Genomic DNA, 17,981 nt, shown 5'->3' on the forward strand with positions numbered 1-17,981 from the left:
GTGTTTACGTGGCCATGGGGGAGGTCAATATATAATGGTGTGACAATTGTTCGATTTTGCCATTCACAGAATTACACATGTAGAGGGTGGTCATGGCCTAGTAGACCCCACCTGTGCCAAGTGAGTTATATTGGCCATAATGCCTGCTTAGTCCTAGTCCTTTGGTTTTGTTTTATTGTCTTTTTGAAAAGAAATCGTATTTATTTTACTATCATTTAACTTTTCCTCCTGCTAATGTTGAACAGTGGGAACCTACTGCATATTATTGTAGCGAATTCAGGTACTCAAACCCGGGCCCAGCGACTGTCAAACCAATTCCAAAAACACATTGTGTGAGTCCATCCAGACAGACACTGTAATGGCAGTTGGGTTAAGGTCGCTACATTACCCCCTTCCTTCAGGAGAGCATGTCCCCACACTTCTCTATACCAAGCTGACGTGTACATGCCTCTCTGATGGTCTCACAGACGCCATCCCACTTCTGACACTAATGTAGCGAATTCATTAGGGGTAGCCCCGACCGGGACACGAACCTGGGTCCGGTGACTGTCTAGCCAACACCTTAACTGATATGCCAAGAGTTTAGAACCTCTTGATGGCGTAGATAGGTGTTGAGTACATGTCGCTACAATATACTATATATTGTTACTCTTTGTTATGGTGAAGTTTCGTCTCTTATCATCCTAAGGCTTCCCGCTTCATTCTGTTTCTGCAGATCATCACATATTTGATGTGTGCTACGATGGCTTTATTTAGTGGTTAAAGGGGAGCGTGCCTTTCAAGTGATCTGCTCCATAAAACTCCTTGAAGGGTGCACCTAGCGAGCCCATGCAATCAGGCAAACAGCTCGTCTAATACAATGTGTTCAAGAATCCTGCCGGCTTGAAAATTTCACAAAGTGAGACATCTAAAAGGCCTTTCCATCAACTTCCATCAAATGCTAATTTTGTTTTCCCTAAATATAATTAATTGCAAGAACCGGTGTGCGAAAGCTGCATGCACTCCTGTCTCCTTTGCACGCTTTTGCGTGAGGTGGCAAATTGGTACCTTTGATCCTGTGTTTCAAGTAGACTTACTAATTCACTACACAACACAAAACAGCTCGCCCCAAAGACAGGTTAGCCAAGGCATATTGCAGTCATTGCATTTTTTATTTCTCCAGGCCTTTCTTCATTACGGGGAGATTGTGTTTGTAGCATGCTTTTAGGATGAGTTGAAGAACCCTGACAGAGAGCAGCAACTTTGAATAGACTGCAGTGTAGCCTAAACACTTAGCAGAGTTGACTTTCAAGGGTCTAGGAAATGTTTTGAGAGGGAAATTCAGGGTCGTTGGAAACTAAAGCAACATTTTTGCTGTATGGTAGTCTACAATTTAATTTGGGATCTTGATGGGTCAGTGAGTATTGTGTAGGCCTATATTTGGTGGGTGAGGGAATAAGGAAGAGGGAACACTGATAAATTAATGGTTGAATGTGGTCTGTTATGATTGAATGTGGTGTGTTATTGATTGAAACTAGCTGTCTCCAAAAACACATTGTGTGATTCCTTCCCAGACAGACACTGTAATGGCAGTTTTCGCACCATACTGGTAACAAAACACACTTATGACCCAATCGTTCTCCATGCCATCTCCTATTTATTTCCTTCTGTCTCTCCTCTTCCAGTGGCTGGTAGTGTGTTTGGGCGCCAAGGAGACTCTGGGTCAGAAGGTGATGATGAGACCCAGCTGAAGTTCTACACAGAGCAGCACAGGGGCCGCCGGCGCAGCAGAGGTGAGACTGGAGAGGTCTCGTGTGTATTTATCTATGTGTGTGTGTGCGCGCGCGTGCGTGTGTGTGTGTGCAGCACATGGGGATGTGGGAAAAGTGTCCCGCTTGCGTCGCCTCATAAGCTAGCTTTTGAGGTGGCGCGATCGGCTAAGACGCTTGAGGAGGGCGGTCACGTGTGTTTATGAGGCAGAGGTCTCAAGTTCGCGCCAAGTAATGGCCAAATTGGGAGGATGTGGTACTCGCTAAGCAAGCAGCATGTGTGTGTGTGTGTGTGTGTCATTGACCATATATGTGTGTGGAGAGAGGAAAGTGTATTTCAAGGGCAATTTCCAATTTCCGTCAATGTGCTTTCTTAAGTGTGTTTGCACAGAAGCTTGCTCTCGATAGAAATGTGCCTGCTGACCTTCTCAGTACTGACTGCAAACTTTGCTGAGAAGCTTGATGATTTCAAAAATCCAGTATCAACTCCCTCCACCCAGCCCTGAGACATGCTGCTATGCAAATTCGTATCCCAAATTCAACCAGATGTCAACTCCCATTTGCTCATTCTCTATCACTGACAGAACCAAACACTAGTGTAGATAGACCAGTGTGTGAATTACATTTTCACTGAAGCAGCCAAAGCCGTTGAACAAGTAAAATCCTACCACCAGAGAATATTTCACTGTTGGGTCTGCTGTCTACTGTAAAAACACAAGAACTTAGTTACGGCAAAAATAACAACTCTGAAAATATGGCTTATGGCTACATTGACTGTTTTGACAGTGGCTGTGTTTAAAAAATGCAATGCAACTTTATGGGGAGCATGGGAGGGACTGAGCCGACTGAAGTAACAATAGATATCTTTGGATTTGTTAGCGTAGCTGGAAGCAGGGAAGACGTTGGCATCCCCAGAGTGGTGTTAAGAAGGCTCTATAGCACCATCATGACACTCAGCAGATACATGAGCTGAGGAAAATGGAGTCTGAATGATAAGCAAGCTGAATCAAATGCCTTAATGGATGCCATGATTTAGTCTGCATAACCAAACTGCCATCAATATAACAGCGCCGGAGAAGATGGCTGCCGTTTTACAGCCCTCTAACCAATTGTACTATTATGTGTGTTTTTCCGCGTTATTTGTAATTTATTTTGTACATAATGTTTCTGCCATCGTCTCTTATAACCAAAAAGAGCTTCTGGATATCAGGACAGCGATTACTCAACTCCCATTGGACAAAAACATTTTCTTCAACGAGGCGGCCGCGAAGGATATCATACAGACACCCGACAAGGCCCAAATCCCCGTAATTCGCATGAGGAAGAGACGGAGATATCGTGGACGTAGGTCGGGGTGCCTTGTAAGGATCCGACGGCGAGCGAGTAAACTGCCGCTCCCATCAATCCTATTAGCCAATCTTCAATCATTGGAGAACAAATTGGATGACCTAAGATTACGGTTATCCTAACAACGGGACATTAAAAACTGTAATATCTTATGTTTCACCGAGTCGTGGCTGAACGACGACATGGATAACATACAGCTAGCGGGCTATACGCTACATCGACAGGATAGAACGGCTGACTCCGGTAAGACAAGGGGTGGCGGTCTGTGAATATTTGTAAACAACAGCTGGTGCACAAAATCAAATACTAAGGAAGTCTCGAGGTTTTACTCGCCTGAGGTAGAGTATCTTATGATAAGCTGTAGACCACACTATTTACCAAGAGAGTTTTAATCTATATTTTTCATAGCTGTCTATTTACCACCACAAACCAATGCTGGCATTAAGATTGCACTGAATGAGCTGTATAAGGCCATAAATCAACAGGAAAACGCTCATCCAGATGCAGCGCTCCTAGTGGCCGGGGACTTTAATGCAGGGAAACTTAAATCCGTTCTACCTCATTTCTACCAGCATGTTAAATGTGCAACCAGAGGAAAAAAAACTCTAGACCACCTTTACTCCACACACAGAGACGCATACAAAGCTCTCCCTCGCCCTCCATTTGGCAAATCTGACCATAACTCTATCCTCCTGATTCCTGCTTATAAGCAAAAACTAAAGCAGGAAGCACAAGTGACTCGGTTAATAATAAAGTGGTCAGATGACGCAGATGCTAAGCTACAGGACTGTTTTGCTAGCACAGACTGGAACATGTTCCGGGATTCTTCAGATAGCATTGAGGAGTACACCACATCAGTCACTGGCTTCATCAATAAGTGCATCGATGATGTCATCCCCACAGTGACCGTACGTACATACCCCAACCAGAAGCCATGGATTACAGGAAACATCCGCACTGAGCTAAAGGGTAGAGCTGCCGCTTTCAAGGAGCGGGACTCTAACCCGGACGCTTATAAGAAATCCCGCTATGCCCTCCGACGAACCATCAAACAGGCAAAGAGTCAATACAGGACTAAGATTGAATCGTACTACACTGGCTCTGATGCTCGTCGGATGTGGCAGGGCTTGAAAACTATTACAGACTACAAAGGGAAGCACAGCCGCGAGCTGCCCAGTGACACAAGCCTACCAGACGAGCTAAACCACTTCTATGCTCGCTTCGAGGCAAGCAACACTGAAGCATGCATGAGAGCACCAGCTGTTCCGGATGACTATGTGATCACGCTCTCCGTAGCCGATGTGAGTAAGACTTTTAAGCAGGTCAACATTCACAAGGCCGCAGGGCCAGACGGATTACCAGGACGTGTACTCCGAGCATGTGCTGACCAACTGGCAAGTGTCTTCACTGACATTTTCAACATGTCCCTGACTGAGTCTGTAATACCAACATGTTTCAAGCAGACCACCATAGTCCCCGTGCCCAAGGACTCTAAGATAACCTGCCTAAATGACTACCGACCCGTAGCACTGACGTCTGTAGCCATGAAGTGCTTTGAAAGGCTGGTCATGGCTCACATCAACAGCATTATCCCAGAAACCCTAGACCCACTCCAATTTGCATACCGCCCCAACAGATCCACAGATGATGCAATCTCTATTGCACTCCACACTGCCCTTTCCCACCTGGACAAGAGGAACACCTATGTGAGAATGCTATTCATTGACTATAGCTCAGCATTCAACACCATAGTGCCCTCAAAGCTCATCACTAAGCTAAGGATCCTGGGACTAAACACCTCCCTCTGCAACTGGATCCTGGACTTCCTGACGGGCCGCCCCCAGGTGGTAAGGGTAGGTAACAACACGTCTGCCACACTGATCCTCAACACGGGGGCCCCTCAGGGGTGCGTGCTCAGTCCCCTCCTGTACTCCCTGTTCACCCATGACTGCATGGCCAGGCACGACTCCAACACCATCATTAAGTTTGCCGACGACACAACAGTGGTAGGCCTGATCACCGACAACGATGAGACAGCCTATAGGGAGGAGGTCAGAGACCTGGCCGTGAGGTGCCAGGACAACAACCTCTCCCTCAACGTGACCAAGACAAAGGAGATGATTGTGGACTACAGGAAAAAAAAGAGGACTGAGCACGCCCCCATTCTCATTGACGGGGCAGTAGTGGAACAGGTTGAGAGCTTCAAGTTCCTTGGTGTCCACATCACCAACGAACTATCATGGTCCAAACACACCAAGACAGTCGTGAAGAGGGCACGACAAAGCCTATTCCCCCTCAGGAGACTGAAAAGATTTGGCATGGGTCCTCAGATCCTCAAAAAATTCTACAGCTGCACCATCGAGAGCATCCTGACTGGTTGCATCACCGCCTGGTATGGCAACTGCTTGGCCTCCGACCGCAAGGCACTACAGAGGGTAGTGCGTACGGCCCAGTACATCACTGGGGCCAAGCTTCCTGCCATCCAGGACCTCTATACCAGGCGTTGTCAGAGGAAGGCCCTCAAAATTGTCAAAGACTCCAGCCACCCTAGTCATAGACTGTTCTCTCTGCTACCGCACGGCAAGCGGTACCGGAGTGCCAAGTCTAGGTCCAAAAGACTTCTCAACAGCTTCTACCTCCAAGCCATAAGACTCCTGAACAGCTAATCATGGCTACCCAGACTTTTTGCACTGCCCCCCCACCCCATCCTTTTACGCTGCTGCTACTCTGTTAATTATTTATGCATAGTCACTTTAACTCTACCCACATGTACATATTACTTCAACTACCTCAACTAGCCGGTGCCCCCGCACATTGACTCTGCACCGGTACCCCCCTGTATATATAGCCTCCCTACTGTTATTTTATTTTACTTCTGCTCTTTTTTTCTCAACACTTTTTTTGTTGTTGTTTTATTTTTACTTTTTTGTTAAAAATAAATGCACTGTTGGTTAAGGGCTTTAAGTAAGCATTTCACTGTAATGTCTGCACCTGTTGTATTCGGCGCATGTGGCCAATACAATTTGATTTGATTTGATTTGATAGTATAGTATGTGTGCATGTGTGTGTGTGTGTGTGTGTGTGTGTGTGTGTGTGTGTGTGTGTGTGTGTGTGTGTGTGTGTGTGTGTGTGTGTGTGTGTGTGTGTGCCTGTGTGCGCCTGTGTGTGTGTGTTCTCGGATGTCCTTGTGAATGTGCATGCCTTTCTTTTTTTATGTTTGTGAGTGCGTCCCTGTGCATTAATACATTCATGTTTGCATAATATGCATGTTTATTGTTTTTGTGTGTGTTTATGATTGTGTATGTTATATAGGTGTATTATGCCAGTAAGCTTATCTTAGCTGTTGGTTGTACTGCAGACTTCTCTATAAAAGGACACTGTTAACATGCATTAGCTGGAGACTGTGGGTACACAAGTGTGAAGGGTGCTGGTATGACCCTGTGAGCTGTCAAGGCATTACTTTGAAAGTAAGAGAGGGGGACAGTGGTAAAGTCAGAGAGAGAGAGAGAGAGAGAGAGAGAGAGAGAGAGAGAGAGAGAGAGAGAGAGAGAGTGAGAGGTAGTTGATTGAGTGTGGTAGAAATCCAGATTGTGTGCGTGTGTGTACCACATGTACATATGTGCTTTGAGCATTATGTCATTTTGTTAGCAGTTGGCATGTGCTAGTGTTTTTGTGTGGTTGCCCTTATGCCGTTTTTCTATGTGTGAATGAATGTGTATGTGAGTGTATGAGTGTCCGTATACAGTGAGAGAAAAAAGTATTTGATCCCCTACTTTTGTATGTTTGCCCACTGACAAAGAAATTATCAGTCTATAATTTTAATGGTAGATTTATTTTAACAGTGAGAGACAGAATAACAACAACAAAATCCAGAAAAACGCATGTCAAAAATGTTATAAATTGATTTGCTTTTAATGAGGGAAATAAGTATTTGACCTCCTCTCGATCAGAAAGATTTCTGGCTCCCAGGTGTCTATTATACAGGTAACGAGCTGAGATTAGGAGCACACTCTTAAAGGGAGTGCTCTTAATCTCAGTTTGTTACCTGTATAAAATACACCTGTCCACAGAAGCAATCAATCAATCAGACTCCAAACTCTCCAACATGGCCAAGACCAAAGAGCTCTCCAAGGATGTCAGGGACAACATTGTAGACCTACACAAGGCTGGAATGGGCTACAAGACCATCGCCAAGCAGCTTGGTGAGAAGGTGACAACAGTTGGTGCGATAATTCGCAAATGGAAGAAACACAAAATAACTGTCAATCTCCCTCGGCCTGGGGCTCCATGCAAGATCTCACCTCGTGGAGTTGCAATGATCATGAGAACGGTGAGGAATCAGTCCAGAACTACACGGGAGGATCTTGTCAATGATCTCAAGGCAGCTGGGACCATAGTCACCAAGAAAACAATTGGTAACACACTACGCCGTGAAGGACTGAAATCCTGCAGCGTGAAGGACTGAAATCCTGCAGCGCCCGCAAGGTCCCCCTGCTCAAGAAAGCACATATACATGCCCGTCTGAAGTTTGCCAATGAACATCTGAATGATTCAGAGGAGAACTGGGTGAAAGTGTTATGGTCAGATGAGACCAAAATCGAGCTCTTTGGAATCAACTCAACTCGCCGACTGCTGCCTATGACCCCAAGAACACCATCCCCACCGTCAAACATGAAGGTGGAAACATTATGCTTTGGGGGTGTTTTTCTGCTAAGGGTCAACTTCACCGCATCAAAGGGACGATGGACGGGGCCATGTACCGTCAAATCTTGGGTGAGAACATCCTTCCCTCAACCAGGGCATTGAAAATGACCCAAAGCACACGGCCAAGGCAACAAAGGAGTGGCTCAAGAAGAAGCACATTAAGATCCTGGAGTGGCCTAGCCAGTATCCAGACCTTAATCCCATAGAAAATCTGTGGAGGGCGCTGAAGGTTCGAGTTGCCAAACGTCAGCCTCAAAACCTTAATGACTTGGAGAAGATCTGCAAAGAGGAGTGGGACAAAATCCCTCCTGAGATGTGTGCAAACCTTGTGGCCAACTACAAGAAACGTCTGACCTCTGTGATTGCCACCAAGTATTTAGTCATGTTTTGCAGAGGGGTCAAATACGTATTTCCCTCATTAAAATGCAAATCAATTTATAACATTTTTGACATGCGCTTTTCTGGATTTTTGTTGTTGTTATTCTGTCTCTCACTGTTCAAATAAACCTACCATTCATATTACAGACTGATCATTTCTTTGTCAGTGGGCAAACGTACAAAATCAGCAGGGGATCAAATACTTTTTTCCCTCACTGTATACAGTGGGGGAAAAAAGTATTTAGTCAGCCACCAATTGTGCAAGTTCTCCCATTTAAAAAGATGAGAGAGGCCTGTAATTTTCATCATAGGTACACGTCAACTGTGACAGACAAAATGACAAAAAATCACATTTTAGGTTTTTTAATGAATGTATTTGCAAATTATGGTGGAAAATAAGTATTTGGTCAATAACAAAAGTTTCTCAATACTTTGTTATATACCCTTTGTTGGCAATGACACAGGTCAAACGTTTTCTGTAAGTCTTCACAAGGTTTTCACACACTGTTGCTGGTATTTTGGCCCATTCCTCCATGCAGCAGTGATGTTCCTCTAGAGCAGTGATGTTTTGGGGCTGTCGCTGGGCAACACGGACTTTCAACTCCCTCCAAAGATTTTCTATGGGGTTGAGATCTGGAGACTGGCTAGGCCACTCCAGGACCTTGAAATGCTTCTTACAAAGCCACTCCTTTGTTGCCCGGGCGGTGTGTTTGGGATCATTGTCATGCTGAAAGACCCAGCCACGTTTCATCTTCAATGCCCTTGCTGATGGAAGGAGGTTTTCACTCAAAATCTCACGATACATGGCCACATTCATTCTTTCCTTTACACGGATCAGTCGTCCTGGTCCCTTTGCAGAAAAACAGCCCCAAAGCATGATGTTTCCCCCCCCATGCTTCACAGTAGGTATGGTGTTCTTTGGATGCAACTCAGCATTCTTTGTCCTCCAAACACGACGAGTTGAGTTTTTACCAAAAATTTCTATTTTGGTTTCATCTGACCATATGACATTCTCCCAATCCTCTTCTGGATCATCCAAATGCACTCTAGCAATCTTCAGACGGGCCTGGACATGTACTGGCTTAAGCAGGGGGACACTTCTGGCACTGCAGGATTTGAGTCCCTGGCGGCGTAGTGTGTTACTGATGGTAGGCTTTGTTACTTTGGTCCCAGCTCTCTGCAGGTCATTCACTAGGTCCCCCCGTGTGGTTCTGGGATTTTTGCTCACCGTTCTTGTGATCATTTTGACCCTACGGGGTGAGATCTTGCGGGGAGCCCCAGATCAAGGGAGATTATCAGTGGTCTTGTATGTCTTCCATTTCCTAATAATTGCTCCCACAGTTGATTTCTTCAAACCAAGCTGCTTACCTATTGCAGATTCAGTCTTCCCAGCCTGGTGCAGGTCTACAATTTTGTTTCTGGTGTCCTTTGACAGCTCTTTGGTCTTGGCCATAGTGGAGTTTGGAGTGTGACTGTTTGAGGTTGTAGACAGGTGTCTTTTATACTGATAACAAGTTCAAACAGGTGCCATTAATACAGGTAATGAGTGGAGGACAGAGGAGCCTCTTAAAGAAGAAGTTACAGGTCTGTGAGAGCCAGAAATCTTGCATGTTTGTAGGTGACCAAATACGTATTTTCCACCAAAATCTGCAAATAAATTCATTAAAAATCCTACAATGTGATTTTCTGGATTTTTTTTTCTCAATTTGTCTGTCATAGTTGACGTGAACCTATGATGAAAATGACAGGCCTCTCTCATCTTTTTAAGTGGGAGAACTTGCACCATTGGTGGCTGACTAAATACTTTTTTTCCCCACTGTATGTGTCAACCTATCATCCCCTGTGTGGATGTGTGGATGTGTGGCCGTGTGTGTGCATCTGTTAGTGTACTCTGTGGGCTTTTACAGTAATTGAGGCCCCCTCATAGACCTAATCATTCCCGAGTGTTCACACAGATGGGATTAGTTGCTGGGGAGCTGATGTCATAGACACCCACTGCTCCAGTCCAGCCGAAATGGCAGGGTCATTAGATAAATCCAGGTGATTGGAGTGTCTCTTAATTTCTCTCTCTCGCTCTCCCTCTCTCTCTCTTTGTCTCTTTCCTCTCTTCCTCTTTTTATCTATGTCCCTCACTCTCTGTCCCCCCCCCCCCCCCCCCCACACACACACACACACCCACACACACACAGTCCAGTGAGCGTAGGCAGTGGGGATCATTACTGTTCGTCCACCCAGGTGATTGGAGTCTCTTATCTATTTGTCAGCCGCAGTCTAAGAGCCTTGCAGGATCAGATGTACTGAGATTCTCATTTGTGAAAAATAATGTTTCCTATGCATTTTTTAAGCTCCATCACTTCCATATAGCAACCATTCCCACATGTTCTGGAAATAGCAGCTATTGGAATGTAACACCAGCACAGTATGAACCATATGTGTAAGGTCGGTTTCAGAAAATGTGTGATTTCAGGAGTTAAAGTGAGGTATAGCTCAAGGTAAGATGCTATGCTTTGACTGGAAGTAAAAGTAAAGTGGTATCATTACACGTCATTGAGAAGCAAATAGCAGGCCCTCAAATAGCTGGCCCTCAATAACAGCTCTGCCCTCACCTTGGTGACTGGTAAGCTGGCACTTGATATGACACCTGCATGCTATGATGAATGCCACTCTATGAGAGATAATGAGCTCATTTCTGCTCCCTTTCTCCCCAATGTGGAGAGAAGCCCACAGACACCCAAAGGGCATCCAAAACAACCCATATATAACACTGTCAGAGGTGATGGTGTCATTTATCAGCAACACTAGATGTGTACTGGTGGAAAGAGGCTGGGCCTTCTTAACTCATCTTGTATCATGCCGATTAATTGCCTCTGCTGGACTACAGCCCTTGTGCTGTTCATAAATCAGTTTAGAAAGAACCCTGGATGGTTCTATGCTCACTACCAAAACTCCAATCAAAACAACTCCCCCTATATCTACAGGAGCCAGAGGCTAACTGGATTCTCTGTGGTGTTGTTAGCTTGTTTGTTTTTCGCAAAGTTTGAAAAGTGAATGTTTGGTGGTAAGAACAATGTGTGTGAAATTAAACTGTTTGACAGTTTTGGACCACCTAAAGTGGTTTTGATATGGTGCTGATCAATTTAAGCCACATTTCATATTAAAGAGACATTTTTAGAAAAGAAAGAAGAGTTCATATTCCTGTTTATTCTAGTTTTTTAATACATTTCTGGGTTGTGTCCTAACAGCTTAAGTCATATTTTGCATGTGTTTTCTCTGCACCTTCCCTGAGTTTTGATGTGAGACCTAACTCCTGTCTCCCTCTCCCTCAGGTTGTCCACACAGCCCGATGAACAAGGCCACTCTGACATTGATCACCATCAGTATGTGTGTCCTGGCTGTGGTTTACGGCACACAGCTCTCCTGCTCTCTCACCGTCAAGGTTACCCTCCACGTGCCCGAACACTTTGTCGCCGATGGTTAGTATCCCCTGTCAACTTCCTCATCTAACTTCTCTCTCTCTCCCTCTCTCTCTCTGTAGTATACTGTAGTATTTACAGTTAACTATAGTATAAATACTGTAGTAAAATAACGAGTGTATATACTATAGTAATTACTTTAGTGTTTTTGCGGTATGTTGTATACTGTAGTGTTTTTGCTGACATTACTGTAGTATTTACAATGTGTTTGGTTTTATTATGTTTGACATATAAGTGGAGTCTTTCTCCTTGAGGAAACCTACTGGAGAAATACTAAAAGAGCTAATTTTCCATAACCTGTAGGTAGGACTGGGTTCTGAAAGGATAGTTCATCACTTCTGCAGTTTATATAACCTGTAGGGAACACAATATATGATATATACTTGGAATGTAGGTTTCTCACTTACGGGTGGCACAAATTGGGATATGGTTGAGGCGAATGGGCAGGTTATATGCAAATTAAATACTGTAGTATTTACTATAATTAAAAAGTGTAATGTTTTTGTTGCATTTACTACAGTGTTTTTTTTGGGGGGGTGGATAATACTGTAGTATTTACTATAGTATTCTAATGTATACTACAACATTCTATAGTAAGTACTACACATAATTGAGAGATACTACATTGTGTAGTATAGTATTCTACAGTATACTACAGTTTACTACATAATTCTATAGTAGGTACTGTAGTATTCTATAGTGAACTGTAGTATTTTTCATGTGGGTCTGCCCATCTTAATCCTTGTTAATTAGGCTGGAACAAACAATACAGTCATAATTGCTATACATTTTTATGGACCACTGTTAGATAAACATGCACACTGTGTCAAAGCTGCATCAGGGGACACACCAAATACGTCCTGACAGAATAGGAAAAGTTATTAGATAATTTGTCCAGTTTCCAGAGACTAGTTACACTTCCATCCTGACTGAGAAGTATTCAGACATGGGAGGTCCATGGGTATAGGTCTGGAGTTGGCAAGATACCAGGACTCCCCATTCCTCACCGTAAGCTAGAGGGCCAGGGGAGAGAGGGAGGGATGTATGGAAGGAGGAGAGCGATTATGAAGAGCCCAAGCAATTTAATTAACCACTTGCTGATCTCCTAAAGCTGTGTGTCCAACACATCAGCAGGACAGAACAGGTAGTCTGGCCACCAATGCCTCAGTCCCCCAGTCCCTCCATCCATCCACAAGAAGAGCGTAAGACAGAACAGAAAAAAATACATAATTTACTAGGGCTAATTTCTATGGTTGATATTATTTTGGCGAAGTGATGTCCTCCACTTCTTTGTTTTGCTCTGGGCAGACACTGGGAGCATATGTAGTGAAGATAACACACGCACGACCGCCATTTCAGTGGCAGCGAATGGGGAGCAGAAATATTCCTCATCAGCAGCCCGTGGCAGACAGGTGCTAACTCAGTCAGATTGGGAGATATCATCAGGGAGCTGAGTGGGCTCGGGAGTGTAAATACACAACAAATGCAGAGCAGAGATCCCACCAACAGATGCAAGCGTTTTTTTCCCCACAATCTTTTTAAGCTTCATTGTTGGGAGGAAAGTTTTTAAGGCAAAATAAATTAGGAATTTAAACACCCCTCTCTCTCCTCAGTCTCTTCCCACTGGGCACAGACGTCAGTTCAACGTCTAGTTTTGATTCACATTTGATTTAGTTTTTAACTAACGTGAATTCAACGTGAAATCAACAAAACATTTCATCATGTCATTGGATTTAGGTTAAAAATACGAAATGCCCTTACGTTGAATACTTTTTGCAAATCCAATTAGTTTTCCACGTTGATTCAATGTCATCACATAGATTTTTTGGGTTGATATGAAGTGGAAACAATGTTGATTCAACCAGTTTTTGCCAAGTGGGTTGTTACTTTCTCATTTGCTCCTCCCCTCTCTCTGTCTCTCTCTTTCTCACTTTCGCCTGTGTCTCGAGAACGCAAACAGACACACAAACACACTACATACATGCATAGTGGTAGTTATTTGAATCTATATCCTTGAAGACGGCAGAAATGCAATCTCCTTACTGCTCCCCCTGGAGAAAATATTCAATAGCATCAATTAAGAATAATCCGTTTAGTGATTTGGAGTTTAACGATTGTGGTAGGAATCGCACGGCTGAATAGTAAATCAGGGATTGAATCACTCAGCACCCTATTACACTGTTTCCTGGGCTGATTGGTGAACCCATAGAATTAGGAATTAGAATACTAGAATGGACATGAAACTTCTTATGATGGGATAACGGTCAGCCATTTTGGTCAGGGAGTTGGTCAACCATGGTTTGCCAGTGCTGTGATAAGATATTGTGTAAAATAATGAATTTGAAGAATTCATCTGCACTGTATGTTTGTTAGCTAGCTAGCCAGCCAGTTTTAGAGGAATGATTCCATACATTTTTCAAATTAACTGCCAATATGCAAACATTCCATGCAAACAATGCAATCGATCCACAGCCATACACTGGCTGAAATCAGTTGATGATAGGCCGTTGTTTTATTTTCCTGCATAAGTAAAATCAGGATTATGCCTATTCTGCCATTCATTCCAATTTGACTGGTTTGGATTTCTCCCTGACCAACCTGGCTGCCATTTTCACTCCATTCTGGAAATTTGAGGGTTTATGACATAGCCCCTCTAGTAATTTAATAGGATCTCTATGGGTGAACCACTGACTGGCTTATCACTTCACATCACCTGAGTCCAAAGTGGAAGTGGCATCAATACCTGCTAATTGTGCTGTATCCTCATAAAATCAGATTCCTAATATTAATATTTTGTAAGGTGTTAATTATTTTCACATTTTAACTAATGGGTCATTGAACATGTTTGAATATCCAGTTCTATGTCCTATCGAGCTAGTAAGAAGAGAACAGCCAGGTTGTTAGCAGTAGAAAGATCTTCACTCCAATAAACGTGGATATATTACACTGAGCATTAAATGATGGATGATCCTGTAGTACTTCAAACTACTTCAGTATGATCTGCTGAGAGAAATATGATGAGTAAAAATGTGTTCTGTTCTCTTTTGGTTCCAGGAAGTAGTTTTGTGGTGAGCATGGGCAGTTTCCTGGATGTGTCTAACTGGCTGAACCCTGCCAAGCTGATCCTTTATTACCAGACCAACTCCTCCACCCAGTGGGTCAGAAATTACTGTGGCCAGAGGACCACCGAGCCCTGTGAACAGCTGTGTGACCAGGAGACGGGTTAGTGACACAAACACACACACACACAGTTTTGTACAGCTAACCTTGTGGGGACGGACACACAATTCAGTCACATTCAAAGTCCTATTTTCCCTAACCCTAACCCGTACTCTTACCCTTATCCTAACCCTAACCTTAACCCTAACACTAACCTTAACCCAAAAACTAACCCTAGCTCCTAACCCTAACCCTTAACGTAATTCTAACCCTAACACTAATTCTAACCTTAACCCTAAACCCCCTACAAATAGCATTTGACCTCGTGGGGACTAACAAAATGTCCCCAGTTGGTCAAATTTTTGTTTGTTTACTACTCTTGTGGGGACTTCTATGTACTTCTATCCTCATGGGAACCTAAAATGTATTTCCATTCAAAATCTTATTTTCCCTAAGCCTATCCTTAACCCAACCCCTAATCCTGAACCTAACGCCTGACCCTAAACCCAACCCCAACCCCAAGTGTAACCCTAAACCTTACCCCTAAGCATAAAATTGTTTTTTTTTTTTTTTTGGTCCTTGTTTTGCTATCCTTGTGTGGAAATTTGGGGATTTCAGGTCCCCACGAGGATAGAAGAACAAGACCACACACACACACACACACACACACACACACACACACACACACACACACACACAGGGAGACAAATACAGTGTGGGAAAAAATTGTTTGATCCCCTGCTGATTTTGTATGTTTGGCCACTGACAAAGAAATGATCAGTCTATAATTTTAATGGTAGGTTTATTTGAACAGTGAGAGACAGAATAACAACAAAATAATCCAGAAAAACGCATGTCAAAAATGTTATAAATTGATTTGCATTTTAATGAGGGAAATAAGTATTTGACCCCCTCTCAATCAGAAAGATTTCTGGTTCCCAGGTGTCTTTTATACAGGTAACGAGCTGAGATTAGGAGCACACTCTTAAAGGGAGTGCTCCTAATCTCAGCTTGTTACCTGTATAAAAGACACCTATCCACAGAAGCAATCAATCAATCAGATGCCAAACTCTCCACCATGGCCAAGACCAAAGAGCTCTCCAAGGATGTCAAGGACAAGATTGTAGACCTACACAAGGCTGGAATGGGCTATAAGACCATTGCAAAGCAGCTTGGTGAGAAGGTGACAACAGTTGGTGCGATAATTCGCAAATGGAAGAAACACAAAAGACCTGTCAATCTCCCTCGGCCTGGGGCTCCATGCAAGATCTCACCTCGTGGAGTTGCAATGATCATGAGAACGGTGAGGAATCAGCCCAGAACTACGCGGGAGGATCTTGTCAATGATCTCAAGGCAGCTGGGACCATAGTCACCAAGAAAACAATTGGTAACATACTACGCCGTGAAGGACTGAAATCCTGCAGCGCCCGCAAAGTCCCCCTGCTCAAGAAAGCACATATACATGCCCGTCTGAAGTTTTCCAATGAACATCTGAATGATTCAGAGGAGAACTGGGTGAAAGTGTTGTGGTCAGATGAGACCAAAATGGAGCTCTTTGGCATCAACTCAACTCGCCGTGTTTGGAGGAGGAGGAATGCTGCCTATGACCCCAAGAACACCATGGAGGTGGAAACATTATGCTTTGGGGGTGTTTTTCTGCTAAGGGGACAGGACAACTTATAATAATAATAATAATAATAATAGTATGCCATTTAGCAGACGCTTTTATCCAAAGTGACTGACAGTCATGTGTGCATAATTTATTTTATTTTTTTGTGTATGGGTGGTCCCGGGGATCGAACCCACTACCTTGGCGTTACAAGCGCCTTGCTTTACCAGCTGAGCTACAGAGGACCACGCCTCGTTGCGTCGTCTCAGGTCGTTGATGTTCACGATGAGTCGGTTCTTGTTCTCGCTGATCATGTCCCGTACCTTGCTCTGGTAGACCCCCTGGTCTTGATCGTCATCTAAGAAGTACTCACTGCATGAAAGGGACGATGGACGGGGCCATGTACCGTCAAATCTTGGGTGAGAACCTCCTTCCCTCAGCCAGGGCATTGAAAATAGGTCATGGATGGGTATTCCAGCATGACAATGACCCAAAACACATGGCCAAGGCAACAAAGGAGTGGCTCAAGAAGAAGCACATTAAGGTCCTGGAGTGGCCTAGCCAGTCTCCAGACCTTAATCCCATAGAACATCTGTGGAGGGAGCTGAAGGTTCAAGTTGCCAAACGTCAGCCTCAAAACCTTAATGACTTGGAGAAGATCTGCAAAGAGGAGTGGGACAAAATCCCTCCTGAGATGTGTGCAAACCTGGTGGCCAACTACAAGAAACGTCTGACCTCTGTGATTGCCAACAAGGGTTTTGCCACCAAGTACTAAGTCATGTTTTGCAGAGGGGTAAAATACTTATTTCCCTCATTAAAATGCAAATCAATGTATAACATTTTTGACATGCGTTTTTCTGGATTTTGTTGTTGTTATTCTGTCTCTCACTGTTCAAATAAACCTACCATTAAAATTATAGACTGATCATTTCTTTGTCAGTGGGCAAACGTACAAAATCAGCAGGGGATCAAATACTTTTTTCCCTCACTGTATATGCTGCAATCTCCAGAGAGTTCCTTGGGACCAGAAATAATTGTTTCATGGTTTGGTGATATATAACACGTCTGGCTGAGGTTTAGCCGCTGATGCGATCTCTACGGCAAATACATTTATTTGCTCTTGACCTTCAGTGCTAATCTCAGGCTCTGGGTCTCATTCAACCCCTGCCAGCCCCGGTTAGGAGTCAAACAGATAACAGTGGCCAATGTCACAGCGTACTGTGTGGAGAATATTACCCTCCTCTCCTCACCACATCATCTCAATGTGCTTTTAGCACAGCGCTGGGCCCAGAGTGCTGACATTTAGACTTGCTGTCTGATAGCTTTGATACTTCCCTATCGCAGACCTTTCTTTTCACACCAATACTGAAGTCAATAAAGAGCCCCCTGAGACTCTAAATGGTGTTAGATATGAGTTATTATGAGTGATGATGAATTAGTGCTGTGGCTAAGCTAAGTAAACAGTAAAGGTTAGCCTCATAAAAGTGAAGGAGAAGCAGTGAAATGGGGTGTCATACTCCACGGGTTTCTGCTACATTTGCGGAAACGCTGGAACTCTGCTG

The 17,981-nt window shown here is 43.9% G+C and overlaps 1 protein-coding gene across 1 annotated transcript in view; it reads left to right on the top strand.

Moving 5' to 3' along the window:
• Positions 1-17,981, top strand: part of astn2 (astrotactin 2) — a gene marked incomplete at both ends in the record, with an annotated part of 479,012 nt that overhangs the window by 236,462 nt on the left and 224,569 nt on the right. The window contains 3 exons of the mRNA XM_084159665.1: positions 1,665-1,772; positions 11,504-11,654; positions 14,709-14,872. Coding sequence (XP_084015791.1) covers positions 1,665-1,772; positions 11,504-11,654; positions 14,709-14,872 — 423 coding nt within the window. The remainder of the gene's footprint in view (positions 1-1,664; positions 1,773-11,503; positions 11,655-14,708; positions 14,873-17,981) is intronic.

The sequence above is a fragment of the Coregonus lavaretus genome, assembly GCF_964263955.1.
Source record: "Coregonus lavaretus genome assembly, chromosome: 4".
NCBI classification, from domain to species: domain Eukaryota; kingdom Metazoa; phylum Chordata; class Actinopteri; order Salmoniformes; family Salmonidae; genus Coregonus; species Coregonus lavaretus.